Source organism: Diplodia corticola, assembly GCF_001883845.1.
Source record: "Diplodia corticola strain CBS 112549 chromosome Unknown scaffold46, whole genome shotgun sequence".
Lineage (NCBI taxonomy): Eukaryota > Fungi > Ascomycota > Dothideomycetes > Botryosphaeriales > Botryosphaeriaceae > Diplodia > Diplodia corticola.
The window spans coordinates 263,509-291,110 of record NW_017971525.1 but is presented as its reverse complement, the minus strand read 5'-3'; the positions used below and the strand labels follow the sequence as shown (position 1 = coordinate 291,110).

The 27,602-nt window shown below is 57.3% G+C and overlaps 12 protein-coding genes across 12 annotated transcripts; 5 read left to right on the top strand and 7 right to left on the bottom strand.

Annotated features, from left to right (window-relative positions):
* Positions 1-1,033: 1,033 nt before the first annotated feature.
* On the bottom strand, positions 1,034-1,574 carry BKCO1_4600093 (cell cycle control protein cwf14; the record flags this gene model as incomplete). The annotated part of the gene is made up of 2 exons (XM_020276357.1): positions 1,034-1,305; positions 1,394-1,574. The coding sequence occupies 2 exons, from the start codon at positions 1,572-1,574 to the stop codon at positions 1,034-1,036; spliced, it is 453 nt and encodes a 150-aa protein (XP_020127854.1).
* A 505-nt stretch (positions 1,575-2,079) lies between these two features.
* On the top strand, positions 2,080-2,803 carry BKCO1_4600092 (nadh-ubiquinone oxidoreductase kda subunit; the record flags this gene model as incomplete). The annotated part of the gene is made up of 5 exons (XM_020276356.1): positions 2,080-2,119; positions 2,198-2,259; positions 2,366-2,512; positions 2,607-2,714; positions 2,792-2,803. 5 exons carry the CDS (start codon positions 2,080-2,082, stop codon positions 2,801-2,803), a joined length of 369 nt encoding a protein of 122 aa, XP_020127853.1.
* A 176-nt stretch (positions 2,804-2,979) lies between these two features.
* On the bottom strand, positions 2,980-3,555 carry BKCO1_4600091 (dna-directed rna polymerase i and iii 14 kda polypeptide; the record flags this gene model as incomplete). The annotated part of the gene is made up of 4 exons (XM_020276355.1): positions 2,980-3,095; positions 3,152-3,228; positions 3,287-3,378; positions 3,451-3,555. 4 exons carry the CDS (start codon positions 3,553-3,555, stop codon positions 2,980-2,982), a joined length of 390 nt encoding a protein of 129 aa, XP_020127856.1.
* A 499-nt stretch (positions 3,556-4,054) lies between these two features.
* Positions 4,055-6,490, bottom strand: BKCO1_4600090 (trna uridine 5-carboxymethylaminomethyl modification enzyme gida; the record flags this gene model as incomplete). Its single annotated transcript, XM_020276354.1, has 3 exons — positions 4,055-5,568; positions 5,664-6,235; positions 6,375-6,490. The coding sequence occupies 3 exons, from the start codon at positions 6,488-6,490 to the stop codon at positions 4,055-4,057; spliced, it is 2,202 nt and encodes a 733-aa protein (XP_020127855.1).
* A 973-nt stretch (positions 6,491-7,463) lies between these two features.
* Positions 7,464-12,676, bottom strand: BKCO1_4600089 (snf2 family helicase atpase; the record flags this gene model as incomplete). Its single annotated transcript, XM_020276352.1, has 5 exons — positions 7,464-7,624; positions 7,676-11,498; positions 11,547-11,963; positions 12,015-12,248; positions 12,329-12,676. 5 exons carry the CDS (start codon positions 12,674-12,676, stop codon positions 7,464-7,466), a joined length of 4,983 nt encoding a protein of 1,660 aa, XP_020127875.1.
* Positions 12,677-13,520: 844 nt separating this feature from the next.
* BKCO1_4600088 (ribosome biogenesis protein brx1) lies at positions 13,521-14,561 on the top strand (the record flags this gene model as incomplete). Its single annotated transcript, XM_020276351.1, has 3 exons — positions 13,521-13,636; positions 13,699-13,916; positions 13,972-14,561. 3 exons carry the CDS (start codon positions 13,521-13,523, stop codon positions 14,559-14,561), a joined length of 924 nt encoding a protein of 307 aa, XP_020127851.1.
* An 83-nt stretch (positions 14,562-14,644) lies between these two features.
* On the bottom strand, positions 14,645-15,382 carry BKCO1_4600087 (uncharacterized protein; the record flags this gene model as incomplete). The annotated part of the gene is made up of 1 exon (XM_020276350.1): positions 14,645-15,382. One exon carries the CDS (start codon positions 15,380-15,382, stop codon positions 14,645-14,647), a length of 738 nt encoding a protein of 245 aa, XP_020127881.1.
* A 544-nt stretch (positions 15,383-15,926) lies between these two features.
* BKCO1_4600086 (f-box domain protein) lies at positions 15,927-17,000 on the top strand (the record flags this gene model as incomplete). The annotated part of the gene is made up of 1 exon (XM_020276349.1): positions 15,927-17,000. One exon carries the CDS (start codon positions 15,927-15,929, stop codon positions 16,998-17,000), a length of 1,074 nt encoding a protein of 357 aa, XP_020127882.1.
* Positions 17,001-17,914: 914 nt separating this feature from the next.
* Positions 17,915-19,243, bottom strand: BKCO1_4600085 (butanediol dehydrogenase; the record flags this gene model as incomplete). The annotated part of the gene is made up of 2 exons (XM_020276348.1): positions 17,915-18,253; positions 18,329-19,243. 2 exons carry the CDS (start codon positions 19,241-19,243, stop codon positions 17,915-17,917), a joined length of 1,254 nt encoding a protein of 417 aa, XP_020127880.1.
* A 2,401-nt stretch (positions 19,244-21,644) lies between these two features.
* On the top strand, positions 21,645-22,755 carry BKCO1_4600084 (uncharacterized protein; the record flags this gene model as incomplete). The annotated part of the gene is made up of 3 exons (XM_020276347.1): positions 21,645-21,688; positions 21,757-22,127; positions 22,187-22,755. The coding sequence occupies 3 exons, from the start codon at positions 21,645-21,647 to the stop codon at positions 22,753-22,755; spliced, it is 984 nt and encodes a 327-aa protein (XP_020127852.1).
* A 187-nt stretch (positions 22,756-22,942) lies between these two features.
* BKCO1_4600083 (uncharacterized protein) lies at positions 22,943-23,760 on the bottom strand (the record flags this gene model as incomplete). The annotated part of the gene is made up of 3 exons (XM_020276346.1): positions 22,943-23,040; positions 23,111-23,170; positions 23,250-23,760. 3 exons carry the CDS (start codon positions 23,758-23,760, stop codon positions 22,943-22,945), a joined length of 669 nt encoding a protein of 222 aa, XP_020127878.1.
* A 495-nt stretch (positions 23,761-24,255) lies between these two features.
* On the top strand, positions 24,256-26,233 carry BKCO1_4600082 (protein rai1; the record flags this gene model as incomplete). Its single annotated transcript, XM_020276345.1, has 8 exons — positions 24,256-24,378; positions 24,451-24,708; positions 24,767-24,826; positions 24,875-24,882; positions 24,974-25,074; positions 25,134-25,304; positions 25,363-25,683; positions 25,797-26,233. 8 exons carry the CDS (start codon positions 24,256-24,258, stop codon positions 26,231-26,233), a joined length of 1,479 nt encoding a protein of 492 aa, XP_020127879.1.
* Between the last annotated feature and the right edge of the window lie 1,369 nt (positions 26,234-27,602).

Genomic DNA, 27,602 nt, shown 5'->3' with positions numbered 1-27,602 from the left:
CCCCTTTTTATCCGGCTCATGCATGCGTCTGGTCTGTACTATCTTGAGCGACTGATGTTTTTGATGATATTCTTCCTTGGAGCTGCGAATATGAAATAATCGTTTCCTGTGCTCAATCATCGATCACTCGCTCTGCGCTTTCTGGGGCTTTTGCACACTGGGCTTCCTGACAGTGGTCATACCAGCACACCAGGTGAAGTGCATAAACGGCTTGCTGTATCGCTTGTCCCTGTCAAAACTGCTATTGTGTATAGATAAGAGTGGGAGCCACGTCAGTCTGTCGCTCTACTAGTCTGCTCCTCTCGTTGCAAATTAATGTTTTCTTCTCGTTTCCTAGTTATACTGGTTGTCTTTGTTTATTAGCCCTACCATATTTCTTACTGCTGGCTGAGCAGACACCATGGGTTTTGTAAATTGGTGTCGTGGCTTCCAAGTAGTCCTTTTACTCGAAGTGGGTGGAATGATGAGGATTATATGTATATAAGGTACGAATTGAAACGATCATTCGAGTGGACGTAACTTCTAAGCCCACTTGCAGGCTGCAAGTCTAGTTTGTAGAAGCCCTGCCCCATGATGAAAACGATGACCACCCCCCAAAACTCCGTGACGCGCATGCCCCATAACAAATCGGATTCTTTTTCTTTTTGGTTCCTTCGCATCCCGGCCCTCGAGCATCTTGCCGAACATACGTTCAGCGAGCAGCAGCCAGCGATGAGTGGCGATAAGCCGATCATCACCAGACTTTATCGTGTGTGTGTCCTGCCACGCGTGAGGTATCTGGTCCGGTGCGTTCGTTCCCTTTTCATTCTCCACGATCCCCTTTTGCCCTTCACGAACCCTCGAGGATCAGGCGTGCCCGGTCGACTTTTTCCCATCCTTCCTTCCTTCCTTCCTTCCTTCCTTCCCTCCCACCAACCCTCTTCCATACCCCCTCGCTCTCACTCTTTCTTCCCTCCTCCTCTCCCTCCATCCATTTTTTTCCCCTTCTTCCCTTTTGCGCTCCCCATCCATCCATCCATCAATCAACATCAAATCAATCACAGCTCGCGCAGCCCGCGCAGCCGCAGCTGACGCACTGGATGACGTGGTCCTCCTTGAGCTGGTCGCGCGGCACGCGGCAGATGCAGGTGCTGTTGAAGTTCGTCTCCTTGGTCTGGATGCAGCGCAGGCAGCACAGGTGCTCGTAGCCCGTCTTCTTCCACTTGGCGATGAGGTTCGCGTCCGCCTTGCCGTTCTTGAGGCACCAGTCGTACAGCGCCTTGCTGATCTTCTCGTCGTTGTAGAGGTCCCAGATGTAGCGGGAGCCTGTGGTTTGTTTTTTTTTTCGTGTTAGTAAAGAGAGGTTTTGTTTAATCGGTTGGTTCGGGGAAACCAAAAAAAAAAAAAAACGTACGTTTGTGGGTGATTTCGAAAATGGGCCATTGCACCTCTTGCCGCTTCTTGCCCTCGTGCGTCGCGTTCAGTGCGTCTTTCATGGCGTTGTCGTACTCGAGGAGCGTGTCTTCGATGTCCTCGTAGCCCTCCGGCGGCGCCTTCTTGCGGCCGTATCCCTTGCTTGTGCGGACGACGGGCATGGTCGGTCGGTCGGTTGTTGAGATGGGGCTGAGATGGGAGCGGGGATGCGCGAGCGGAGAAGACGCAGCAGCTGCTGAAACGCGACGGTGGGTTGTCGTTCGGCGGTGGTTCGACGGAGAGAGCGAGAGGCGAAAGTTGCGGGAGAAAAGGACGCGCGCGCGCACAGAGAATCAGTTGTTGTCTTTTTTTTTTTTTTTGCGAGTCTGTTAGCGGCTGCGATCTCAGTGGAGGCCGAGCTGGTGGTCGTGGTCGTTGCGACGGTACTTACGTGGGGAAGCAGGAACAGTGCACGCGCGCGGGCGGAGCAAGTCGTGGCTGATATATTCTTGCTGACAACATCAGAGGGGCGACCGCACGTGATCTGGACCCGTACCTCGCCCTTCCGGCATCCGACCAACCGTCGGTTTCGAGACGAGAAGCGGGCTGCTACTTCGCGATTGACCTCACCCTACCCACCCCCGCAACCTCGCCGAATCTCCACTCCACCCCGCCGACCCGGCCGTCATGATCAACCCTACCTTCCTCGCCCAGAAGACGCGGTCCTGTACGGATGCTTTTCCCCCCCGGACGCCCTGTGAGAGGTGACTTATCGCTGACCTGCGACGACGCATTGCGAGAACAGCCGCCAACTGGCCCGATGCCAAGCGCCGAGTGCTGAAGGCCTACCGCGAGTGGCTGCGTGCCGTACGTCGTCCTTCGATCCCCCGTTGATCGCGTGTCCTGGGCCAGGACGGCTGAGTGCTGTGGATTGGGAATTGGAAGGGCTGATTCGCGTCGCGAGGACAAACAGGCTCCGGAGATCCAGAAGATGTACATGCTCAACATCCCCGTCTCCCAGATCCGCACAAAGGCCCGCCAGGAGTTCGAGCGCCACAGATACGTCCAGCAGCTGCAGACCGTCGACGTCCTGCTGCAGCAGTCGAATGCCGAGTTCCAGGTACGATTGATACCCGGCTGCGAGAAGAGAGAGCTGCAGAGGGACAGGCTTTCCCCAGGCCATTGGAGGCTGACGTTGCCGTTGCGCATTGCAGGAGACGCTCAACTACTGGAAGCAGCTGTCGCACGTTCTGAAGTACTTCAAGGTCGAGGAGGAGCCCAAGCACAAGCTGCCCAACAACTTCGTTACGGGATTCCTGGAGGTTAGTTCAGCCGGCGCGGACTTTAAAACGGCTACATTGAGAAGATGTGGAGAACTAATGCTTTATATCTACCACAGGGTCGCAACTAGATTTCCCTGTTCCCGCCTCGAAGCGTGTACAAATGCCAATACCAAGTTTGCTCTTTTCCTTCCGCCGCTCCTGGTGCCGTAGCACTCGGGCAGCCTCTCTACCCTCACGCCAGAACGCCGTGCAATGCTTTAAAGACTTTTCCGGGGCCGCCGACTCAGCGAGTGTGGGGACGGCCTCACTTGCGCGCATTGAACTCGTCACGCGAGACGGTGAACTTGTCTATGACGACATCGCAGAGCTCGGCCAAATCGTCCAGGCCCTTCTCCAACACGTCGTAAACGCTGACATCGTCTGCCTCATCCGTCAGCCTGCAGTTGCTTTGCGTGGTGTTGCGTGCTTGTACTGACCGTATGTTTGGATGCGGAGGTTCATCTTGGGCTCGGAGGGGTGAGGGATGGAGTAACCGCAGAACTCGACGGCGGGGCTGCAGGTAGACGTCAGTAGACTGCTGGAATCGAGTTTGCGCCTGGCGTGCTCCGTACTTCTTCATGATGATGTAGCGCAGGGCGTTGCCCAGGGTGTGGTCCTCGTTCTCGAACTCAAAAGACGCGGCCGTGTTCTCGGATCCGGGCAGCTGCGTTGCGCATCAGCTCTGCATCTTCGAAGCACCCTCAGCGGGACGCGGTGTTGGGTGCGTGCGACATACCACGCGGATGCGCTGCTTCTCCTCGACCTCCTCCGCCTCGACGCCGTTCGCCTGGGTGAAGCCGTTGACAGGGGCGTCCTGCATTTCCTCATCGTGCGACGACATGGCGGGCGGTGTGATGCTTCGGTAGGGCGGGAATTTGCGCGAATTGGTAGCTGGCTTAAGGAAGTCGAGGCGGCGGGCAAAACTTGCGGCGGAGAACGGAGATTTAAAGTTATCTTATCGGCCGATCAGCGAGAAACATCCCCGCCGCCCAATCGCAGCGCCGCTAACTCTCCACCTTTCACCCTTCACTCATTTTCACCGCCGATACCTTTTTACCCCGGATTATTAGGGTACCTTAAGTGAGTGCTTGCCGCGGGTTAGCAGATGGAAAACATAGTCTCTGGATTTACAGGATGGGAGAAGAACCATAGGGTAGCTAAACACCACATATACACACAAATCCCTTCTTTATAAACCCCAGGAGCGTAGTAAGTATGTTGCTCCCTTCCCTTTGCCTCTTCCACGCAAATAAACGCCGAATCCCAATGCTTTCAGGCCCCATATAACGCCGCCCAAATGCGTCTGTCCCACCAATCATACAATCACCACTGCCCTTGGTTTACCGCGCATCAACTTCCGCTCTCTGATCCCCGCCCTCGACGCTCTCGATCGCTTCCAGCCCCTCCAGCCCCTCCACACCCTCATCCACCACCTTCTCCCCCCTCTCCCTCCGCCTCTCCTCAATCTCCAACATGACCCTCTCCTTCGCCCTCGCCCTCGCCTCGCCCTTGACGACCGCCAGCAGCCTCAACGCCCCGTTCGGCGTCATGCCCTCGATCCTCCGCGCCTGGCCCACGCTCTCGGGCCTCGCCTGCTTCAGCAGCTGCTTCTCCTCGAAGCTCAGGCCGTGGATGGCCCCGTAGTCCAGGCCGGGCGGCAGCCGGAGGTTCTCGTCCTTGAGGAAGACGCGCATGGCCGCCATCTGCTGCTCGACGTACGGGGCGTACACGCCCTCGATGCCGACGCGCTCGCGCACCTTGGGATCGAAGTCGCGGACGCGCGGCACGACGGCCTCGAGCGACGCCGTCGTCACGCCCGCGAGGCGGAGCAGGTCGAAGGCGGAGCGCCTGGTCGTGTCCTCGCGCACGCGGAAGCCGCGCGCGAGCCAGTGGCCCGAGCCGGCCGTCTCCCCCTTCAGGAGCGCCGTCAGCTCCGCCATCTGGCGCGACGTGTCCTCGAAGGCGCGCCAGCGCCGGTCCGACACGACGCCCGCGGCGCGGCCCTTGGCCGTGAGCCGGGCGTCGGCGTTGTCGGCGCGGGCGCTCATGCGGAACTCGCTGCGCGAGGTGAACATGCGGTACGGCTCGGTGACGCCCTTGGTGATGAGGTCGTCGATCATGATGCCGATGTAGCCGTCGGCGCGCGTGAGCGTGAAGGGCGGCTTGCCCTGCGCCGCCAGGCCGGCGTTGATGCCCGCGATGACGCCCTGGCCGGCGGCTTCTTCGTAGCCGGTGGTGCCGTTGATCTGGCCGGCCAGAAAAAGGCCCTTGATGTTCTTGGTCTCCAGCGTCGAGCGGAGGTTGCGTGGGTCCACGTAGTCGTATTCGACGCCGTACCCAGGCTGCAGCATGGTGACGTTTTCCAGACCCTTGATCGTCCGCAGCATGGCTGCCTGCGCGTCCGCCGGTATGGTCATGGATATGCCGTTGGGGTATACCACGTCCGTGTCGAAGCCTTCGGGTTCCAGCCAGATGATATGTCTCTCCTTGTGCCCGAAGCGCAAGACTTTCGATTCCAGCGAGGGGCAATACCGTGGTCCCTTCACCGTTTCCCTGATGTGAATGCTCTTGTCCAGGTTCGCGCGGATGATATCATGGGTCGCCTCATTCGTATACGTGCTGTGACACAAGAGCTGGTCTTCGACCTGCACCCTGTCATTCAGGTAGCTGAACGGCATCGGCGGCTCGTCGCCCGGCTGCGGCTCCAGTCCCGAGTAATCGATCGTCTTGTGGTCCAACCGGGGCGGCGTGCCCGTCTTCAACCGTCCCAGCTTGAACCCCGCCTCCCGCAGCGACTTGCTGAGGCCGAAGGTCGCAGCCTCGCCCATCCTCCCAGAAGGATACGCCTCGAGACCTAGGTCACCAGTCAGTCAGTTGCCGACATCACCACCACCTCTCTCACTCCACACCCCCAAGCCGGGCGTGGCGTGGCGTGCTCATTTCACCCACCGATATGAATCTCCCCGCCCAAAAACGTCCCCGTCGTGATGACCACACACCCCGCATCCAACACCCTCCCATCCTCCAACCTCACGCCCTTGATCCGCCCAAACGCCCCCTCCCCCCCGTCCGCCCCCACTCCCTCCCCCCTCTCCACCACCACATCCGCCACACTCCCCTCCACCACCCCCAACCTCCCCTCCCCAGCATACCCCACAACAATCTCCTCCCGCATATACCTCCGATACAACCCGCGATCGATCTGCGCGCGAGGGCCCCAAACCGCCGGCCCCTTTTTGCGATTGAGGACGCGGAACTGGACGGCCGCGCGGTCGACGACGCGGCCGACGAGGCCGTCGAGCGCGTCGACCTCGCGCAGCATCGTGCCCTTGCCGATGCCGCCGAACGACGGGTTGCACGAGCAGACGCCGAGGTTGGCGAGCGCGGGCGTGACGAGCGCGGTGCGCGCGCCCGAGCGCGCGGCGGCCGCGGCGGCTTCGGTGCCCGCGTGGCCGCCGCCGATGACGATGACGTCGTAGGTTGGGTTGCTGGTGGTGGGTGGGAGGGGGTTGAGGGTTAGCCTTGTTTGTTTTGTTTGGCAGTTGGTGTGGTCGTTGGTTTCCGTCGTTCGTTTTTTTTTTTTTTTTTTAATGTGCAATGGAGTGCGAGGGTGGGAGGAATTGGTCGCGAATTATGCCGCAAGGGAACAGTTAAACATACCCAGTCTCGCTGGAGATGGTGGCGAAGGTCCTGGAGAGCGCGCTTCGCCGGGCGAGCGGCGCGGCGAGCCTCAAGCGAGGGGCGTAGGCCCAACGCGCTCGGAGAGCGAACGACATGATTGTCGTGGCGGAGGTCTTGTCGTGGAGAAGTGAAGAGGCGCTGAAGTCGCGATTTCGGGATGGCAATGGGAAACATTTGGGGCCGGGAGAACTGCGGCATGCTCTGATAACGAGTTGATTAAGCCTATCTATTGGCCAGCACGGGCGTTATGCTATTGGCTCCTTGCTCGCCGCATCAAACCTCCATGTTCGATTCGCCAATATTGTCCTGACGGAGAAAGTCCTCGGGTTGATAGTCTGCTAGAGCGGTTGGCTTACTGGATATTCATTCTTTCGCACCGGAAACAGCCCTGTGCCGTCTCGCAGAAGCAGCAAAACTCACGACCATCTCTTCCGCGACCGCCGTCCAGAACCCCCATCCTCCAAGTTGAAGTACGGAAGGCACGCAGGGCCTCATCCGCAGTTTGATGCGTTTCATCGTGCCTGCCCCTCCCCAAAACAGGCACTGGCAAACGTTCAATGGAAAGCATATTATAAAGCCACGAATGAAAGAAGCGTCGGCAATGCTGCGGCTATCCAGTCTTCTACATTGAAGTAAACTGATCTCTTTGTACTGTGTGGGAAGGGCGATAAGCTGATAATGACGCAAATGGAAAGTTTTTGTTGAAGGATAACGGAAGGTAGTAGCAGTATGAACGGCGATGGGAAAAGCTTCGGCTAGACGAAAGGAAGAGGGATTGTGTCGTGAGACCCTCCTTGATGCAAATTAGGAAAATACTGAAAAAAAAAATCATACTCCAAACCTCAATCCGTTCGGCTCATACAAATTTTGCTATCCCGCGAGAAACCGCACGCTATGATCTCATTCACCCATCAAATCCTCTTTTGCTGATCCTTCCTTGCATGAACGAGGACCTAGGAAAAAACTATAACAAAGATAACCGCAGAGCATTACGCCCTGTGTTAACTTGTCTCCCAAAGAAGGAATTACAAAAGTGACCATCGATTACCATCGTTCCTCACAGCTGTATCATGGATTGACGTCACCGCTCCCATCAGCAATCGCCAGACGCTGCTTCAAGGTCTTCGCCTTTTTGCTCACACCCTTACCCTTCTTCTTGGTAGGCACCTCGCTTACCGGAGTTGCCGCGCCAGACGGCTTCGCGCTTCCGTCATCGAAGTTGCCCTCGCCTGCAGTCATCGTTAGCCTCTCTTTTTGATATGCTTCGTCCATAAACTCACCTTCATGGTACATGTCATCCAGATTCACCTCCGCCTTCTTCTTCGCTGGAGCCTTCCTCTTCTTGGCGGGTGCGATTGCCTCCGCAGCAGCCATTTCTGCCTCCTTGCGCTCAATCATCTCGGCCTGGTCATCATCGGCAAGCCACATGGCAATGTCCTTGGTACGGTTCTCGCGCGAGCGTGTGTTGAAGTCAACTTGGGCACCTGCTCCGCCAGAAATGACGACGCGCTGCACCTCTTCCTTCTGCAGCGCACGCTTGCGAATCCGTTCTTCGATGGTACCGCGAGTGATGAGACGATAGACTGTAACCTGCTTGGTCTGACCGAGACGATGGGCGCGATCCATGGCCTGCGAATCGATGGTGGGGTTCCAGTCAGAGTCGTAGAAGATGACCGTGTCAGCCGAGGTCAGGTTGATTCCAAGACCACCAGCGCGGGTCGAGAGGAGGAACACGAAGATCTCTGGTCGGGTCTGGAAGTCGGCAACGGTATCGCGACGATCTTCCAGCTTTGTCGAACCATCGAGACGACAGTACTTGTAGTTGCGGTAGGTCAGATACTCCTCCATCAAGTCGATCATACGAGTCATCTGGAAGTACAACAGCACACGGTGGCCTTCTTCTTTCAGCTTCCTCAAAAGCTTGTCGAGCATCGCAAGCTTGCCAGAATCCGTAACGAAACGTCTCATCGACGGGACCGTGATGTGCGTGTATTTCGATCGGGAGCTGGCAGGCGGAGGGAGCGTGCCCGTCAACGGGAAGTCGACCGGGTTCGTCTTGGTCTCCAAAAGCGCCTCTTCAGCCCTTCCACTGATGCCGGACAAGGCCGACCTGATGCGAGGGTTGAAAATGGTCTTCTCCTGCTCATAGAGAAGACTCTGGCTGGAGTAGTAGAGATCGATAGGCGGCGCGGAAGCACCGGGCTTAGATGCAAGCTCAATGATGCTTAGCCCAGTGTCGTCGTAAGCGTCTTTCGAGACGTTTAGTAAACTTGACATGACACCTTCGCTGGTGATCTCCGCGAGGGGCAAACGATCGTTCTGCTCAACGATGTTGAAGAGTGCATGCGCAGGCACGTAAACCTGACCATCGTCCTCATCGTATGCGACCTTGAACCGTCCAAGATGACGCTGTTTCTTCTCGATGTCCACAGCCCGTTGGAAGACGTCTTCCCACGCCGCCGATGCCGCCTCTTCGGGCGAGGTATCCACAAACCTGAGGAAGGAGAAGGCGCCATTGGAGCGTGAGCTCTGAAGAGAATTGTCCGGCGTCCAGATATTCATCAGGCGCCCCAAGTATTTCCCTCTCCATCCTGCTTGGGCATTGTCTGGACCCGCAACATCAAGTCGTCCACTGCCGTGGCCGATGACCCGTGGTACGCGATATTCTATGAGGTTACGGCTAGAGTACGCGACTTCTACCCTGTAACCCTCGCGCATGAACGATGCCGTCTCGGCAAAAGAAGAAAACGCAAAAGGAGAGTGCGTTTCGGCACGCTCGAAAAGATCCGGGTGGTTGCAGACTTTCCTGAACTGCATGACAAGGTTCATCAGGGTCGCAGTGTCCTGATCATCACCCACTGCCGCTCTTTCAATCAGATCCATGATGCTGATCTTATTGCGCAGGTTCGAGTAGTATGCGCGTTGTCTGTATGTCAGATCGCAGAAGACGTCCTCCTCGATCTTGTCGCCGAGTTCCTTCTGGACATGCTTCTTGATACGCCGCAGCATGAAAGGCTTCAGGATCATGTGGAGACGCTTCAATTGATCCTCGTTGAGCTTAGTGTTGCTCTGCGCGTGACTCTCAATGTCCTTGGAGAACCAGTCGCTGAACTCGTCATGGGAATCGAACAGACTTGGCATGATGAAATGCAACAAAGCCCACAACTCCTGCATGTTGTTTTGGATCGGAGTACCAGTCAACAGCAGACGATTGCGGCAATGGAAACCAAGCAAACTCTTCCACCTAGAGCTTTGCGAGGACTTGATGGCCTGAGCTTCGTCGAGGATCATGTACTGCCAACGGATCTTTTGGAAATACTGTGCATCCTGGACAACCAACTGATATGATGTGACCAGGACATGGAACGGCGACTCTTTCCTGTAGGTGATGTGCTTCCGATCCCAGAACTTACGGAGGACCTTGCGGTCCTTGGCGTTACCCCAGTAGGGCAAGGTTTTAAGGTCCGGAACAAATTTGGTGATTTCCTGCTGCCAGTTGTGTAGAGTCGATGCAGGCGCAATGACCAAGAAAGGGCCCCAAATATTGTGAACTTCGGCCAGATAAGCCATGACCGAGATCGACTGTACTGTCTTGCCAAGACCCATTTCGTCTGCCAAGATGCCGTTGATGCCTTGCTCGTAGAGGTTCACCAACCAGTTGAGACCCTTCAGCTGGTATTCCTTCAGCTGACAAGACAACATCTTGGGCTGGGGAATGTCCAGACTCTGCAAACTCGTGGGGTTCTGGAAGTTCATTTCTTCGTTGTCGTCGAATTGGGACTGAGCACTTTCAGTGCCTTGATTGAACGCTTTTGCGCGATCTTGCGCCTCTTGAACGGCATTTTGGGCGTTTGCCATAGCAGCCGCCTGGAGGGCAGATTCGTCTTCAGCATCGAAGTCCAGATCATCGAAATTGGTGACCTTGGTTCCAAGATTGGCGTTGCTGGAGGGCAAGTTGACCGTGTGAGCATCCGGCTCGCCCGGCTTGACGGTGGCCTTCGAAACGTCGACATCATCGGTTGATCGTTCGACTTCATCAGTCTTGACCTTCTTCCCAATGAAGTGAGAGTACAGTTCGGTCTGCGAAATCAAGAAGTTCAACTTCCTCTTCTGTCTGTTGGCTTCGCGTTCCGCTTCAGCCTTCTTGGCATTCTCAAGCTCCTGTCTCTCGGCCATCTTTCTCTGGTCACGCTCGTCCCTTTCGTTCCTCTTCCAGAAAGAGAGCATTTCTCTCATGCTTCTCTTGGCGCGAGCCTGGACGTCCTTCATACTCTTGTTCGTCCTCAGTTGCCATCTGCGAGCTTCCTTGGACGCAAGCTGGGCAGTCTTTCGGAGATTGGACTGCTTCGTCGCCAAGGAATTATCCTTGATTCGAACGACCTTCGGAATGTCCTTGCGGGCAAGATCCTTCCAGATGGTGTCGTACAGCTTGTGGTATTCCCTGGACTCGAATGGAGCGAAGACGGTGGGAACACTCGCGGGCGGGCTTGACTCCTCGGTGAAGCTGCGCTCCCTCTTCAAAGCTTCCAACCGTAATTCTTCTCGGGGAGCAATTGCCGGAAGCTCATCCCCACGATCCAGTGCCAGTTGAGCGGCGGCAGCGGCATCCTTCTCTGCTTGCTTCTGCTCCTTGCTCTTTCTCGGACGGGCACCAGATCTGCCCTTGGCCTTCCTTCCATCCTTAGAAGTATCCTCAGACATTTGGAACGTCGTCATTGTGCCACCCTCCATGTTGGGCGCGTGAGGAGTGACCTCGCGGATATCGGCGTTAGGTGTGCCTCCCTGCAACAAGCGGTTCGTGTTCTTGGCTTTCAGCTCAGCCTTCTCCGCTTCGTGGATCCATTTTCTTGCCTCTTCTTCGTCTGCGGCATTCTCAGCCTTGGCCAGTGCCTCGTCGCGTTTCTGGAACTCATTCTGCAGAGTCTTCTCACGCCTCCGCTTTCGCTGCATGTCCTTCTTCCGCTCTTTCTCGTCCGCGATCTCACGGGCTTGGACCTCTTGCCAGGCCTCTCCCTCATGTTGCGCGAAATAGTGAATCTTGGCGCTTGCGGCGTGGGTTGCAAATGAGTCTTGCAATCTCTTTACTTGAGCAGTCCGTCGACGCTGGAAAGAGTCAGTAAATGGTTTAGCGACCGATCATCACGGGCATACCTTGCGCGTAGCGGCTTCCTTGTCATCGATCTCACGATGTTTCCTCTTGCGACGCTGCATGTAGTCTTCCCTAAACATCTCCTGTCCAGGCAGTTCGACATCGCTGATATCCATGTTCTCTATCTTCGCATACTCGGCATCTACCACTCTCGGGTCAACCTCCTCGATGTTTCCCGCAATGGGGCGTAGAGGTTCCGAGGTGCCATTGACGAACGAGTGCTCGGGGCTGTGGTTGAGTGAGTGTGATCTCGCATCAGCGGGGATCGGCAATGGGGCAGCACGTTCTTCTTTAATGGTGACATATGACCTGGGTGGTTGAGGTGTTGAGGATGGGTAGGACGGGGTTGCCGGGGCGGGTGCGGGATCCGAGCCGGACATGATGCTCGATAACGACATTGGATCGGCGCGAGCAGGAGTCTAACGGAGTCAGTCAGGCCAGGCGGGAGGTTACGAGCAGCATGGACTCACCTCTGCGGACGGGCGCCTGGGGGTGGCGACCGGCGGGCCGGACATTATGCTACGATTGTGCTCGTGGTACAGCTTCGGCGATGGCGGCGAGTGAGGAGGGCGGTCGAGTTGATGCCCGGAGTGTGAAGACTGAGGTGGCGGGTGGGCCAGCGGTGGATGGAAGGTCGCGGCTACGGGTGAGCGATATGGGCCGCCGCCTGGTCGCGAGTCGGGGTAGCTGTAGGGCTCTCGAGGCTAACATTCATTTCGTCAGCGACGTATGCATTTCTTCGAGCTTGGCGCCCGGATCATCAGCGGCGGGTGCAATTGCATACCTGGGCGGGATAGTGGCCGTTGTAACGCGGATCGGCCCTGGCTGCAGCCGGATAGGCCTGGTCTGACGTGGGATCGTAGTATTTGGTTGTCGGCGGCGGGTCTCGCGGGTACAGGGCGGACGCGATGGGGGGCAGCGCACCCTGGGCGGGCGGCGAGGTCGGTTGGTTGTAGGACGGATGGCCAGGCAAGGGCGCAGGAGTCGACGGGTTGGAAGAGCGCGCTCGCTCGGGCGGGAAGGATGTCTGCGTTGGTGAATGCGCGGCGTGGGCTGCTTGGTGGTCCCCTGGCATCGTGTCTCGTCTGGCCTGGTCCTCGCCATCACCCAGCCTCTGCACCGCGGGCAGCATGGCGGCGGCGTTGCTCGCTCTCGTTACGCGTCTGATGCGGCGTCGAGGCTGAGGGCCATCCAGAAGCGCCGGGCGGGATTCTTACAGGCGGCGCAGGCGACGTCAGGCTGGAGACGCGAAGTCGCGGCGGAGCGCTTCGCGGCGGCGCAGACGACGACGATGCAGCACGGGTGGTGGTGGTGGTGCGCAGGCGAGCTGCGATGGCGGCTGCGCAGGCGTGGCGTGGAGAGCTCTGCGGCCTGCGACCAGCTAAGGCACGCCTAGAACGGTGACGCTCGCATACAAAAGACCCCGTGGGCTGGGGCAGCGATCCGTTGGAGATGCGCGTGCGTGGACCGGGGTGATGGGCAGCGGTGGCACGCTGCTGGCGCAGGCAGCGGAGAAGGGATGGGGAGATGGATGGGCAGGCGGAAAGCCAGCACGTCTGGCCGTAGGTCATCCCCGAGGCCCTGTGGCTGCTGCACGCTCTCTGGTGTGGTAGCTCTTGCACGTCAACCTCCGTGCGGCTAAGAACACCCTCAGGAACGGCACACGCGCTGCAGCCGGGCGGCCCCGCGAGCCAATGGCCGTCGCTGCGGTGCGTCGCCGCGATCCGGCCAACGCCACGCTGCTGGTGCTGTCTTACACGCCGGCCTGGCTTGCGTGGAGCCCAGAGCTGAAGCGTCTCGTCTGTCTGGCGCGCTGGGCGATCTAGCTCTGCAGGCGGCGGCATTGTTGCGCGCCTGCCGGATCTGCGAGCTAAGTCGAATTCTCCTTCTGCCGACCTTTCCCCGGCCGATGATGGATTTTTTGGTCCGCGTCGCATTCCACCGCCGCCCCAGCTGCGACTGCACCACCAACCACCATGGCTGCCGTGTACAAGTCGATCGCGAAGGCCGCCGGCAAGGATGAGGAGCCTGGCGCCAAGCAGAAAATCAGGAACAAGGTCCTGATCCTGAGTTCTCGCGGCGTCACTTTCCGGTATGCGCCTCCGCTCGCCGCTCTCCGCTCGCCGCGCACAGCAAAGACTGACAGCAGAACAGCCACCGTCACCTCATGAACGACCTTCACTCCCTCATCCCTCACAGCCGGAAAGACGCGAAGCTCGACACCAAGACGAAGCTGTACCAGCTCAACGAGATCGCCGAGCTGTACAACTGCAACAACATCTTTTTCTTCGAGGCCCGCAAGGGCAAAGATCTGTACGCATGGCTGAGCAAGCCCCCGAACGGCCCGACGGTCAAGTTCCACTTGCAGAACCGTATGCTGTCCTGTTTGAATGCCTACTCTATTCTAGACGCTAACCCGTAATCCAGTGCACACCATGGAGGAGCTGCACTTCACCGGCAACTGCCTGAAGGGCTCTCGCCCCATTCTTTCCTTCGATGCCAACTTCGACAAGCAGGCACATTTCAAGGTCATCAAGGAGCTGCTCCTTCACACCTTCAGCGTCCCCAAGGGTGCCCGTAAGACCAAGCCTTTCGTGGACCACGTCATGGCTTTCACCATCGCCGACGGCAAGATCTGGATCAGGTGCTACCAGATCAACGAAACGGAGGCCGGGAAGAAGCCGGGAGAGGAGGAAGACTTGGAGGTGGACGAGAAGCCCAAGAAGGGCCAGGAACAGACGAATGTGTCGCTGGTCGAGATCGGCCCCCGCTTCGTCATGACACCCATCATCATCCAGGAGTCGAGTTTCGGTGGCCCCATCATCTACGAAAACAAGGAATTCGTCTCGCCCAACCAGGTCAGACGGGATGTGCGGGTTGCCAAGGCTGAGAAGCACAACTTCCGGGCGGAGACCAAGCTCGACCGCAAGGTCAAGCACGGCGAACTTGGCCTCAGCACTCATGGCGGAAGGAAGAAGGAGGCGGATCCGCTGGATGACAAGACTCTTTTCGCGTAGTCGTCTTTATTTGTTGGAAGCACCCGCATTTTGTTTGGCGTTCGGAGCATCGAGAAGGGATACGGATATCCACGGAAAAGGGATCAGCTGGCTAGCAGTATTTTCTCAAGTAGCGGAGGCGCTGAACGACGCTGTTCAGGCATGAATGGTATGCGCGGCCGGTGCGTCATTGCCGGCCCTTCACCGACTTCCTTCATCTTTCGCTGCAGGTAGTTTGCAAAGTCTGGTGTCACACCTCCTGAAATAACGGCGTGCTGCACGCCCCTGAGCAGGAGCAGCGGCTCCAGCACGACCTGGGACGCGACGGCATTCTTCTGCCCATCCACGAAGCAGACCTCGACGTCGCGCAGCTCTCCTGCACATCTCAGGACCTCGACTAAACGGCGGACCTGTTCTCTGAGGCCTGCGTACAGCCCACTGCCACCGCAATTGTATTTGATCATTCCCGTGTAGCTGTCGACGAGCTCTACATGTAACAGGTATTTCCGGATGCGCTGGAGGTTCCGCTGAGAAAAATGATCGAGAAAAGAGTACGAAGTGTTCGGAGTGAGGCCACTAGCGGGCAGCAGCCATCTGAAGCGGAAGTCGATCCGGTTGTAGCTGACCTCGATGACGAAGATGTTCTGGCCGTAGAGCAGCTCGAGACACTCTTCGGATATCTGGCGGTTCGCAGCCAGGAGAGACGTGCAGCCGCGCAGCCATATGAGCCCGTGGTCGTGCTTGTAGGGGACACGGGCAGTGGACGGCAGCAAGTAACCGTAGATCTGGACACGCAGCTCTGCGGGCAGGCGCAGGAACGGAGAGGCGGCAGGCGTGTTCATGCTGGAGGTTCACGGAGGCGCGCAGGGTCTGTTTCGGGAGCGAGGCTGCATAGCAAAAGAGCGAAGACCGACATCTGGAATGATGGAGCTGGGGGTTGGCCAATGGTGGTGGCATGGATCGATCAGGTCGTCACTTGCGGGCCTTGGCCTGCGCGGCTTGGCCTGCGCGGGAGCTGTCGCGACCGGCCGTGCTTTAGTTATCATCGCTGCTTCTCCGCCTCCCCTCCCCATCCCTCATCACCTCCCACGCCCGCACACCATGATAGACCAGACAACGCCCGGCAGCGCGCCGGTTGTCCAGGCCTACATGACCGGGGATGCTTCATCTTCTTCCTATAGCCCCAACGCAGGGGTTTCCTGCATCTAGGCTTCCTTCGACCTTCCCCGGGACTCCGTCATCACCAGTGGCCGAGTCTCCCGCCACCTTTAGATAAATTGCACAGCATCGAACCAGCACACCACCGCCAAGAGTGAGGCACAAGAACAAAAGAAGAAGCCGTCGCCGTGCATATTCCACCTCCACACGTTCAATTCATCGTTCATCATGCTGCTCGAGTTCCTGGCCACGGAGCTCGTCGCCCAAATCTTCTTCCACCTAACCTCCATAAACGACGTTCTCGCGCTTTCGGCCACCTGCCACCGTTTCCGCAGCATCTATTCTTCCTCGCGCAAGATCCCCATCCTCGAGCACGCCGTCGACGCACAGTACGGGCCGCTGCTCGACGCCACCCAGCTGCTCACGCACAACAGCAGCCAGCCCGCCCACTTGATCCGCACCGTTCCCCTCTCCATCGCCCTCATCAAACAGCTTGTCCACGTCGGCCGCGTCGCCGAGCGCTGGGCCGACCTCTACCCGTTCAAGAAATGGAAATACAACTTCGAGGACCGGCGACTGCTGACGGCGGCGGAGCGAGTGCGCGTGCGCCGAGCCCTATACCGACTCTGGCTGTACAACCGCGCCTTCTACAACCGCGCGCACCCGCGCGAGACGCGCATGAGCCGGCCGGTGCTGCTCGAGCGCGCGGCGCTGCTGCACAACTGGAGCACCTGGGAGCTGGCCGAGATGGCCGACGCGCACGCGGTGCTGCGCGAGGTGGTGCTGGCCAACGTCTGCCCGAGCAACGGCACCATCGCGCGCCGCTTCAAGAAGCGCTTCCCCGAGCGCGACCAGACCCAGCTGTGCTTCAACATTCACCTCAACTACCCCCCGCCCGTCACCAACCCCTTCAACTCCCCCTTTCACTCTAGCCCCAACGCTCTGTCCAACTACTACCAGCACGTCGGCCCGCACGACAATCGCTTGCATTACTCAAAGTACACGGCGACGGCCCATCACGAGCCGGGCGCCGAGGGCTGGGGCGACGATATCCCGCATTACTACGTCGTGGAGGATATGATGAAGCTGGACCCGGAGCAGATCTTGTGGCTGAAGGAAAACGCGCCGCTGAAAGGTCAGGTGGAGATGTTCGTGAAGGGCTTGGGCGATTGGTTCGAGAATAACGGCGAGACGTGGAGCCAGACGCTGGCGTGGGTGCTGAACGAGCGGGGCGAGGATGTGGAGGAGATTTTGGGCGGTATCGCGGACTGCGAGTTTGGGATTGCCGTGGCTGAGGAGTGAATGTGTAGTTTTCATATATCAGCTGGTATGCCTGTGAAGTCTGTCTGAAGTGCCCACTGCGCAACTGGGGATGGGCAGTTGAAGCGTCCATGAACATAGACGCGCACAATAGTCATAAATCATATGGTCTGGGCAAGAGTTTCAGCTATCTTTGCTGGAATGATCGTTTGAGAAGCCGTTGCCATTTCCTCTCTCGGCACCTGGGACGCTGCAGGGTCACAGCAATTAGGAGATGGCGCATGCCTCAGAATGGCAAGGCCTATATATGCTTTGTAAGAACAATATGCCATCATCATCATCATCGACGACCGATCTCGATACCGCTGGATAATCTTCATCACCAAAGGCCACGCCTGCCCAGATATCACCTTTGCCGCCTCACGCCTCGCAGAGTTCACGGAAAACCCTTCGCCTAAACACTAACCTGCTTGCTACTAACGGAGTAATGTCATATCTCATTGGCACCAAAGGAACAGTTCTGGCAAGCTGGAGGGGAAAGACCAGCCCTCGTAGCTCAAATCTCCCGGCTACGTTTAGGGCTGATACTTAAAGGAGAATCTAAACAGATTGTCGTGAACGTGTTATTACCCAGCGCGGACAAAAGGGTCCCGTTGCAGGCACTTTATGACAATAGAAGCGAGTAAATTCAGCAAGTTCTTCTTTTATATGGGGAATATACATGGTGCTTCACTTCGTCGTTTCCTGAAAATTATTAGAGGAATCACAAGGACAGCCCTTGCCCTTCTAAAAGAAGGTCCTCCTCAAGGATGAAAATAATAGTTTCTTTCGTATCGTCTTACTGTACAAACCCTCGGTGGAAATACGGACATCTTGGAACAGTAGCTATTCCTCGGCAATAGCGATGCTTCACTCGTCACTGGTTCTGCTACCAGGAGGTCCACACAAATATCCCCCTAGACTTTTGATGCTCTGCTAAGCCCACAGTCGCCTTCTGCAGCACTGAAGCTTTTGGGGGTAACCAGGATCTTCAAGTGGGTATTGTCTGGTTTCTGAAGCTCCCCAAAGCCCTTCTGCACCACATCCTCTAATGATATACGTGCCGTTATCATGCAACTCACGCCCTTGAATCTGTCTGGACGGATGTGAGCTTCTGTCCACTTCTCGAGCTCATTTCGAACGAACTGACCTTCTGCAAATGCTTTAATCACCTCTGCAAAGTCTTTCTCGTTGAACGCACAAGACGAGGTGACTGTGCACTCCTTGTACATCAAAGGAGCGAATGGCACAGGAACCTACGCACCAACCAATGTCAGCAATCAAAACCACGCTCGCACACCACCATCCTCCAACCAAACTAGAACACTCACCTCGCCCGTCCACAACGCCACCACCACAACCACGCCCCTCCACCCCACACTCCCAAACACATCCCCGACCACCCTCGGACTCCCCGAACACTCAAAAACCACATCCACGCCCCTCCCGCCCGTAACCTCCTTGCACCTATCCACGACGCTCTCCCCCACCGGATCCACAACCACATCCACCACCTCCCGCACGCCGCGCGCCTCCCGCCTCGCCGCCACCGGCTCGCTCAACACCACCGTCCCCACCCCCCACGCCCTCAGCACAAACGCCACCGCCACCCCCACCGGCCCGCCCCCCACAATCAACGCGCTCACACCCTTCGCCTTCTCCCCTTCTACAACCCCGCCGTCACCACCACCAACCCACCCCGGCACCCCCACCACCCCCGCCCTCTTCACCGCATGCCACGCCACCGACAACGGCTCCACGAGCGCCGCGTCGCGCAGCAGCAGCTCGTCCTGCACACCCTTCTTCTTCTTCTTCTTCCCCGCCTGCAGCAGCCCTCCTCCCTCCTCCTCTTCCTCCTCCTCCTCCGACGACGCCAGCGACGACGCCAGCGGCGGGCGCGAAGGCAAGACGTGCACGGCGCGCGGATCGACGCGCACGCGCGCCGCGAAGCCGCCGCCCTGGACGCTGGTGCTGAAGCCGACGAAGGAGAGGCCGGCGGCGCAGCCTTGGCTTTGGGGCTCGGGTTCGGGTTCGGTCGACGCGGTGCGGCATTGCGGGCAGGAGTGGCAGATGAGGCGGGGGTCGACGAGGACGGGGGTGCCGGGGGGGAGGTGGAGGTTGGGGTGGGAGTGGGTGGTCTTCTTGGTGGTGGTGTTGGTGGTGTTGGTGGTGGAGATGCGGCCGGCGATTTCGTGGCCGAGGATGAGGGGGTGGGTGGATGTGTGGGTGGGGGGGAGGTCGAGCATTTGTTGGGGGCCTGGATGGGGGGGAGAGGAGGGGAGGTTAATTACGGCTGCTCTGGGTTCTGGGTTGTGTTGTTGGAGACGTTGTTGTGGTGGTGGTGTTTGGGGGGGAAGGGGCTAAGGCGGAGGCGGCTGGTGCTTGGGTGGTGGACGTTTTGCTGAAAGGTTGGAATGGGAAAGGCGTACCTAGATGCCACAGATGCAGGTCACTGCCGCAGATGCCGCACCATTCCACGTCTATGATGACCTGGTCGTGGCTGGGTGTTGGGTCGTCTACGTCGACGACGCGGATGTCGTCTTTGCCGTATGATCGTAGCGCTCTCATGGTTTAGTAGTGGAGTGTTTGGATGGTGGAAGTGTCGGTTGGTATCTGGCGAGATGGCTACGGGGCAATTGGTATGCTTTGTCTCGAGAGGTACACCCCGCATTTCTATATGGACACGTCAGCTTACGATCGTCCACACGCCCATCTGATACCCCGCGCCGGTAGTTGTGGGAGAGGGGTTGCGGGGGTACAGCAATGCATGGTGGAAATAATAGAAAGGACCTTTTACATCCGGAATAACCGAGGGAGCTCTAGATGTCTCGTGAGCGTCTCTCAAATGTAGGGAACGGGTTTCGAGGAATATAATGTCTACGGCGACATCATCAATAATGCTTTTCAAAAGCGACCGAGACTAGCATGTGGGTCAAAAAAGAAAACTGGAAATCGTATTATGTAGGGTTCCATTTATCAAAGGCACATCTTCCATACATGGCATCGAAAGCGATCACATATTGCCTCTTGGACCCATAATAACGGGATCCTGCCAAAGTGTTGCAGGTCAAGCGCAACTTCTCTATCATCGGTCTAAGCCAGGTGGAAGTTGAAATCTATTTACTAGCTCATTCGTATTGCCGGTAGTCTTGACCAGTATCTGTGGTTGGATGTTAGCAAAGAACGGGACGAGAAGCGGCAACGAATTTTTCTCTCAAGTTCAAAGGCTCTGGGCCGCCCCACCTGGAATGGCTCCCAAGCCCCGAGCTTCCCCGCAGCTCCCCCACCACAACAAAGACATAACCACACATGCCCTACATAAACCCTCTTGTAATATTAGAGAACGCGATGCGCTGAACGCACCGAACAAACTTCCAACTCGAGTCTATTCAGCGTTGCTTCAATATCTCCTCTTGAAGTGATTTCGGCCTACCAGGCCTCATTCAGCCAAAACAACATCACCACGTCATTTTCTCGCGGGAATTGAGTAGAACAAAAAGCAAAAGAATACGATGCGCCGACCGGGAATCGAACCCGGCTCTCAACCTAGTTTTAATCCAGAAGTCTCTGTGCACTTTGAGAATTCAGAGCCGGAATGCTTCATGGGAAGGGTGGGAAGGTTGAATCATAACCACTAGACCATCGGCGCGTTGGTTGACAATAGACTAGGGCAGCAGTCGTTATGATGTGCACGCAAAAGCGGTCTGCTACTTTGTGAGCCGGCTTCGGTGGTGACAAACGCTGGATACTGATGGGAAGAGCATGCTGTAAAGTTGATATTGCTGTTTGTTCTTTGAATGGCGGCGAGATGGCTGTGTGAGGAGCGCGGGAACAATGACATAGCCGTGTGTCTTCATACAGACCTTATTATACATGCAGAGCAGGCCTGCACACTTTAAACGAGGGTTCGATGCTGTGACGGGGGCGTAAGTCTTATTGCATGCTCACTGCTGAAGGCTTTGCCGTGCCTGGATCTGGAGAAAGACGACAGATATGAGAATCTGGAGGTTGCGTGTGGTATATAGAAATTTTTTGTGGCGACGGGGAAACGGGAGAAGAGCGGTGTTCCGTCCGATGCACTTTCAGGGGCGGCAGCCATTTGAGCGTTGCGCAACACCGTGGGCCAAAGGTTTGTGAGGGACGGCGACCGCGAAGCGTGTTTTTAGAGTGGGTGTTGCATGCTTGGTGTAGACAGAAGACGTGACTTGACGTTTCCGGAAGAGCCATGCGCTCGGCCCAGCTGCAGAGATTTGCGGAACAACTGCGTCATTCCGCAACAACTCTCTACTGATTGGCTGGCCTGATGTATAAACGACGACGTGCTGTATCTGGCAGGGCCGTGTGGTAGTGATTTACTGACTGCGCCTGAGCCGCTGCTTGAGCACAATCAACCGCTGAGCTCGAATCAGACACATGCTCCGAACTCTAACGACGTCGACATCTGGCTCCTCCAACTCCTCTCCTTCCAATAATTGAGAGCGCAACAGCACAAACGGGACCACGCTCACTTTCCAACTTTCCGGTGCACGGGCCACCGAAGATGGAGGGGTGCATCATCGTCACCCAAGCTCGCAACACCAGAACCAACACCAACATCCCGACCTTTGCCGCCTCGCCACCGCACTGACAACCCCGCCACCACCCACCATGGCGTCGAAACTCGAGAAAACGATAGCGCGCCAGCAAGAAAAGTGAATCCCCGCCCGAGTCCCCGCCGTCACACAGGACCGTGCAACTGACCCGACCACTCGCGCCACAGGATCGCCGAGGGCCAATTCTACGAAGCGCACCAACAGCTGCGCGTCATCGGCACGCGCTACGTCAAGCAGTCGAACTGGGACGCCGCCATCAACATCCTCGCGTCGGGCGCCCAGCTGCTGCTGCAGGCGGGCCAGGGCGGCAGCGGCGGCGACCTGTGCCTCTTCCTGCTCGACGTCTACAACAAGGCCGAGACGAAGCCCGACCCCGCCGCCAAGGCGAAGCTGCTGGGCCTGCTGCGCAGCTTCCCGCCCGACGAGCCCACCAAGAAGAGGTTCATCGGGGAGATGATCGGATGGTCGGCCAAGTTTGGCGAATATCCCGCCGGAGATCCGGAGCTGCACCACGTCGCAGGCACAATACTCGCCCAAGGTAAGCCTCCCCGCGCCTGTCGAACGCGGCACGCTGTCCTGACCATGTGCGTCTCGCAGATGGCGACGCTTACGACGCGGAACGGCACCTCGCCCACGGCACGCGCGACTCTCCCGAGCACCTGGTGAAGCTCGAGTACGAGTGGTACAGCGAAGACGACGTGCACACGGCGCCCCTCTACGCCGCCCGCGCCGTGCTGCCCTACCTGGTCGCCGGCAACGTGCGCGCCGCGAACCAGTGCTTTCTGCAGTTCACCACGCGCCTCTCGCGCGAGAACCCGTCGCTCGGCGTGCAGGACGTCAGCAGCTCGAGCCTCGACCTCCGCATATACCCCTCGCTCCCTCTCCTCAACTTCCTCGGCCTGCTGCTGCTCGCCATCACGCGTGGCAGCGCCGACCTTTTCAGAATGCTCAGGAGCCACTACAAGCCACATCTGGATCTGGTGCCTGGCTGGAACGATGCGCTGGATCAGATCGGCGAGATGTACTTCGGCATCAGGATCCCCAGCCAGAGCAACCCGCTCATGGACATGATGAGCAGCATGTTCATGGGCGGAGGCGGTGGGGCGGCACAGAAGCCCAAGTCCAAGCGAGTGGAAGCGCCAGCACCGGCGCCAGGGCTAGACTAGAAGACGGTTGCCATGGGAAGAAGGCTACCTAGGGATTGGGGGAAAAAAGGAATCGTAATATCATGACTATAACCTGAGAACTCCGACACAGAGCCCGGGGGTATCTCTCATTTCTCCTTTTGCGCCCAGAAAATGCCATGCTCATCAGCCATCAAACGCAGCGTGAAGTTTATTTTGCTCGCTGAAATCACGACGGCACCGGATCGTCGCCCTCGAACATCCACTGATCCTCGTCCAATGACTCCACCTTCGCCTGCAAGCTGGCCTGCAGCGTGGCTCTGAACTCTGCCATTGCTCCATCCGTCAGCCAATTCGACGTGCTCGCCCCCCCTTTCTCTCCAGGGAGCAACCTTACCATTGGGCTCGATATGGTGCTGATGCTTCCGGTACGTCTCGATCAACCTACTTTCCACCTCTATTCCGCCCCGCATCAGCGTCGGACAAAAACACGCGCCCGCCAAAAAAAAAAAAGAAAAAGAAAGAAACACACTCACCTCTCTCCTCCCTCAGCTCGTCCCTCGGCACGGGGTTCAGATACGGCATCTCCAGCCGATAACTCCCCTCCGCATCGCGCGCCACAATGTCCCGACATTCCCCTTCCTCGCCATCGACGACGCCCCCATCAACGTCGCCGTCATCGCCATCGCCGCCATCGACCCTGCGCCGCCGCCCACCACCGTCGTCGACCAGGTGATGTCCTCTGCCACCCCCTCCCCCTCCTCCGCCTCCCCCTCCTCCGCCTCCGCCTCCACCGCCATTGCCGCCGCCGTTGCCATTGCCGTTATTATGCTCCAGCTGCAACGTCGTCGCCGACGTCGCGCTCGTGCTGGAGGGCCCGCCGCCGGTGCCGATGGTGGGTGTCGCCGCCGCAGCCGCCGCCGCCGCCGCCGTCGTCGTCGTCGTTGTCGGGGGCCGCCGCGAGAGGTGGCTGCTGAAGAGGTTGCGGCGCATGCCGGAGGCGGTGGTGGTGCGGTAGGGCGGGGGTGGGGGGCGGCGGGAGGACATTGTTGTTGGCGGTGTTTTGTTGTTTTGATGTTGTTGTTGTTGGTTTGATGTTGTTGTTTTAGTGCTGTTGTCGGGATTGTGATGGCTTTTTTTGTTAGGTAGGTAGTTTGTTTTGAGGGCGGGGGTCGCGTGGGGTTTCGTTAGGGTGCGGATGCGGATGGGATGGATGGATGGGTTGCTTATAGGTAGGAATTAGCGGTGCGGGTAGGGCTGAGAGGGAAGAAAGAGATATGCGGGTGAAATGCATGCAGCATGGCAACGGGCATGTTTATTTAGATAGAGCGAGCGCCGCGGGGGCAGCGGCGGGCGGCGGGCGGCGGGCGGGCGGTCATGTTCGGCAGAACTCTGGAAAGGCATGACGTCGGGGGATTGGCGCGCTTCGTGCTCCCGTCCTTAGGGTCCAACCAAACCATCTCAAAGACGCGCACGCGCCGAGTCGCGACGGTCCTTCAACACCGACACCGCTTTTGTCCGTGGTCGGCACGCCAGGACAAAATGAGCAGCCCGCACGCGGACGGCTCCGCCGAGAGTGTCCCTCCCGCTGCTTACTTCCAGATTGATCCCAGAGTTAATGGCGATGCCTTCTCTGGAAGGCCCAGGAACATTCATCGTCCCGAGGTACACATGACCGACCGCTCCTCGTTCTTAACGCTGGAATCATCCAACTAACTACCCCCGCCTGCATTGCAGGAGATTGCCGAGTTCTCCTACGATGAGAACCACGACATCCACCTTGATGCGCGCTCCCTGAGCTATTATTATCCGCCCCAGCCCCGTGGTGTTGAGAACCACATTTACCTCGACAAGGGCCTCGAGAGTTTCCGCCAGCTCGACGACTCCCAGGACGGCCACCTCAGCGGCCTGCTCACTGCCATCATGGACATGGAGCAGAAGCAGAACGCAAAGACTGATGCCCACTTCATCGCCTACCGCGGCATGATTGCGAACGTGAGCATGCTCGTGCAAGCTCTGTCAGCGAACTCGCCGCTGACCTCAGTCGATGCAGCTACTTACCATGCCTTACCAAAAGATAGATGGGTGGACCATGAATGCCACGTATTTCGATGTGGGCTTGTCTTGCCCGTGACTTGAAAGAATAGCTAACAGACCGTAGGGTACGATGTAAGTACAGCTACTTTTATAACCGTCTTCAGCACTCCATCAACCGTTGAATGCCCGCTCTCCCGTACTGGCTTCTCACCATGCCTTACAGCTTCATCGAAGAGGACAAGGGCGCCAAGTTCGAAAGGAAGGCCCGCGAAGAAGACCAATCACCCGCACAGAAACGCAGGGAAACGCTGCAGTACTACTATGGTCAGCTCGCAATAGCGCTCCTCCTCCTTTTGCTCCCACTTGTTAATGGGCGTCAACAGGCTTCAAGTTCGAGACCCTTTACACCATCCCAGACATCTGGGACAATGTCTCCCGTGACGAGATCGAGAGTCGCGATGACAAGATTGTGAGCAACTACGCGCAGTACTGCTCCATCGTCAAGACCGGCGTTGGAGATATGAACATTGTCATCGGCGGAGAGGTCGACTGCAGTATGTCCTCAGCTAACCCTCATTCCACACTTTGATGGTGCTGACAACATGCAATCAGTCTGGGACGACAAGATCCCCGGCGCAAAATACCACAACTATGTCGAACTTAAAACTACCGAATGGATCGACGAGGCCCACCTGCCCCGTGGCGAGATCAAGAGAAAACTCCTGAACTATGACCGCAGAAAGATCAAGTACTGGGCCCAGTCCTTCCTCATCGGATGCCCGACAATCATCGTCGCCAAGAAGGACACCGACGGCCAGGTACACATGCCGCTCGAAGTGTTCAAGACGAACAGCATACCCACAGCCATCAGGAACACCAGCGGCCTCTGGAACTCGGTCGTCTGCGTGCAGACGCTCAGCGCGTTTCTCGAATGTGAGTCATCTCCGTGGCGCTCCAGCCGCCGCCTCTGGCGATTCGACCGTCTCGTCGTATTGATATAACGCTTCCATGCGACTGGCCGTCTGGGTTAATAATCATCTTTCCAGGGTTGCAATCATACATCAAGGGTTCGACTGGCATGTGGAAGCTGACTAAGAAGCCCGGCATGGCACCCATCTGCCTCAGTCACTTCACGCCGACGGGCACTGGCCAGATCTTGACTCCCAGTTTCAAGGCCCATCGCATTGCTATGCAGGCGGCGCGTGTCAGCAGGTCTCCGTCGGCCGAAGGAGAGCATGTTGGCGAGGAAAAGGACAAGATGGATACGGATGAGGTTGAGAAGCGCCCGTCGGCCGAAGGTGAGCATGTTGGCGAGGAAAAGAACAAGATGGATACGGATGAGGTTGAGAAGCGCCCGTCGGCCGAAGGTGAGCATGTTGGCGAGGACAAGGAGAAGATGGATACGGCTGAGGTTGAGAAGCACCCGTCGGCCGAAGGTAAGAATGGTGACGAGGGTGGCGATACGATGGATATGGAGGCTTGAACAGAAGATGTCCTATAGGACTGGAGGTCGGCATTCCAATGGTTCAAGGGAAAAATAACACCCATGTATTCATCCAAGGATCAGGTGGGATTGACCACTTTTTCCATTTGGCTTCTCATAGATTCTGGATAAGGTCACAGACAATGGACAAAGCTCATTGATTCTTCTTCTCGAAACTGCCCATGGGAGATGCGGTGCTCTAGTTGCGTATTGAAGTTTACTCTGGGTGATTTTCGTGCATTTTGAACTTTACGCTACTTTCTAGTATCTGTCTTTACTGTACATGTAGGAAGTGTGCAACGCATGTTAATGTCTTTGTCTAACCGGCCAACCCATACACTTGCGTAGATGGAGAACCATCGTGAGAGAAAGAAAGAAAAAGAAAAAGAAAAACTTTCCTTCTGAACTGCAATCCCCGGCTACCGTGTGATCCCTCCCTTCGCCAGTTACACCTCATCCTCACCGCCACAACCCCGGCTAGTGGGAACGGAGAAAGAGATAACACCGAACGAACGACAACGACGACGACGACGACGACTACCTGTCGATACAGCAGACCGGTCGGGCTAAGCGAGCAATAAAAGCCTCCACGGATCTACGGTTTCTCATACAAAACCGAGCGACTATCGGAATATATGCCCGCCGTTCTTATAGGGGCCGTACACATCTCGCTTCTGTAAGAGTTTTACGGTTGTAAGTATGCTTCACTTCGCTTATCACCGTCGATGAGAGAGAGAGAGAGAGAGAGAGTCAGCGGAAAAGAATGTGGTTGGGCAGGAAAAAGGGGCCGGGGGTGGGTGAGGCGAACATCATGATCCGCAAACAGGAATGCGTACACACGTGCAAGCGAACGGCCTCGTCAAGAAAGGAAAGAGAATGGCTCAAGCGGAATAGAATGAGAGGGTGGGGACTCCCGACGATCTGAATGCCGCGTGTTCTTCGTACAACGTCGTGCCGGAGAAAAAAAAAAAAGAGAGACAGAGAGACAGAAAAAGAGAGACGAATGTACGGAAAAGTCCGTTTCGGCATGGAGAAGAAAGTATAATCCGTACTTAGCGAACGTTGACAAGAGGTATGTGCGGGCGAACGTTGGACGGGCATTATTTTTTTTTAGACGATATGACGATCAGACAAGGGATCAGCATTGCGTGGTTTCTATGTATGGCAACAACGGGCGTAGATCCCCTCTCCCACTCTCATTTTCCCTTCCTCCTCCCGCCCCCTTCCCCCCCAAAGAAAACCTAGTGGTCCAAGCCCGCCGCACACGCGTGCGTTCGGTCGGGCGGAAGGGAGCGAGACAGAGCGGACGAGTACACGCGGCTATGCTACGCGCGCGCGGACCTCGAGCGCCTGCACCACCACCAACCCC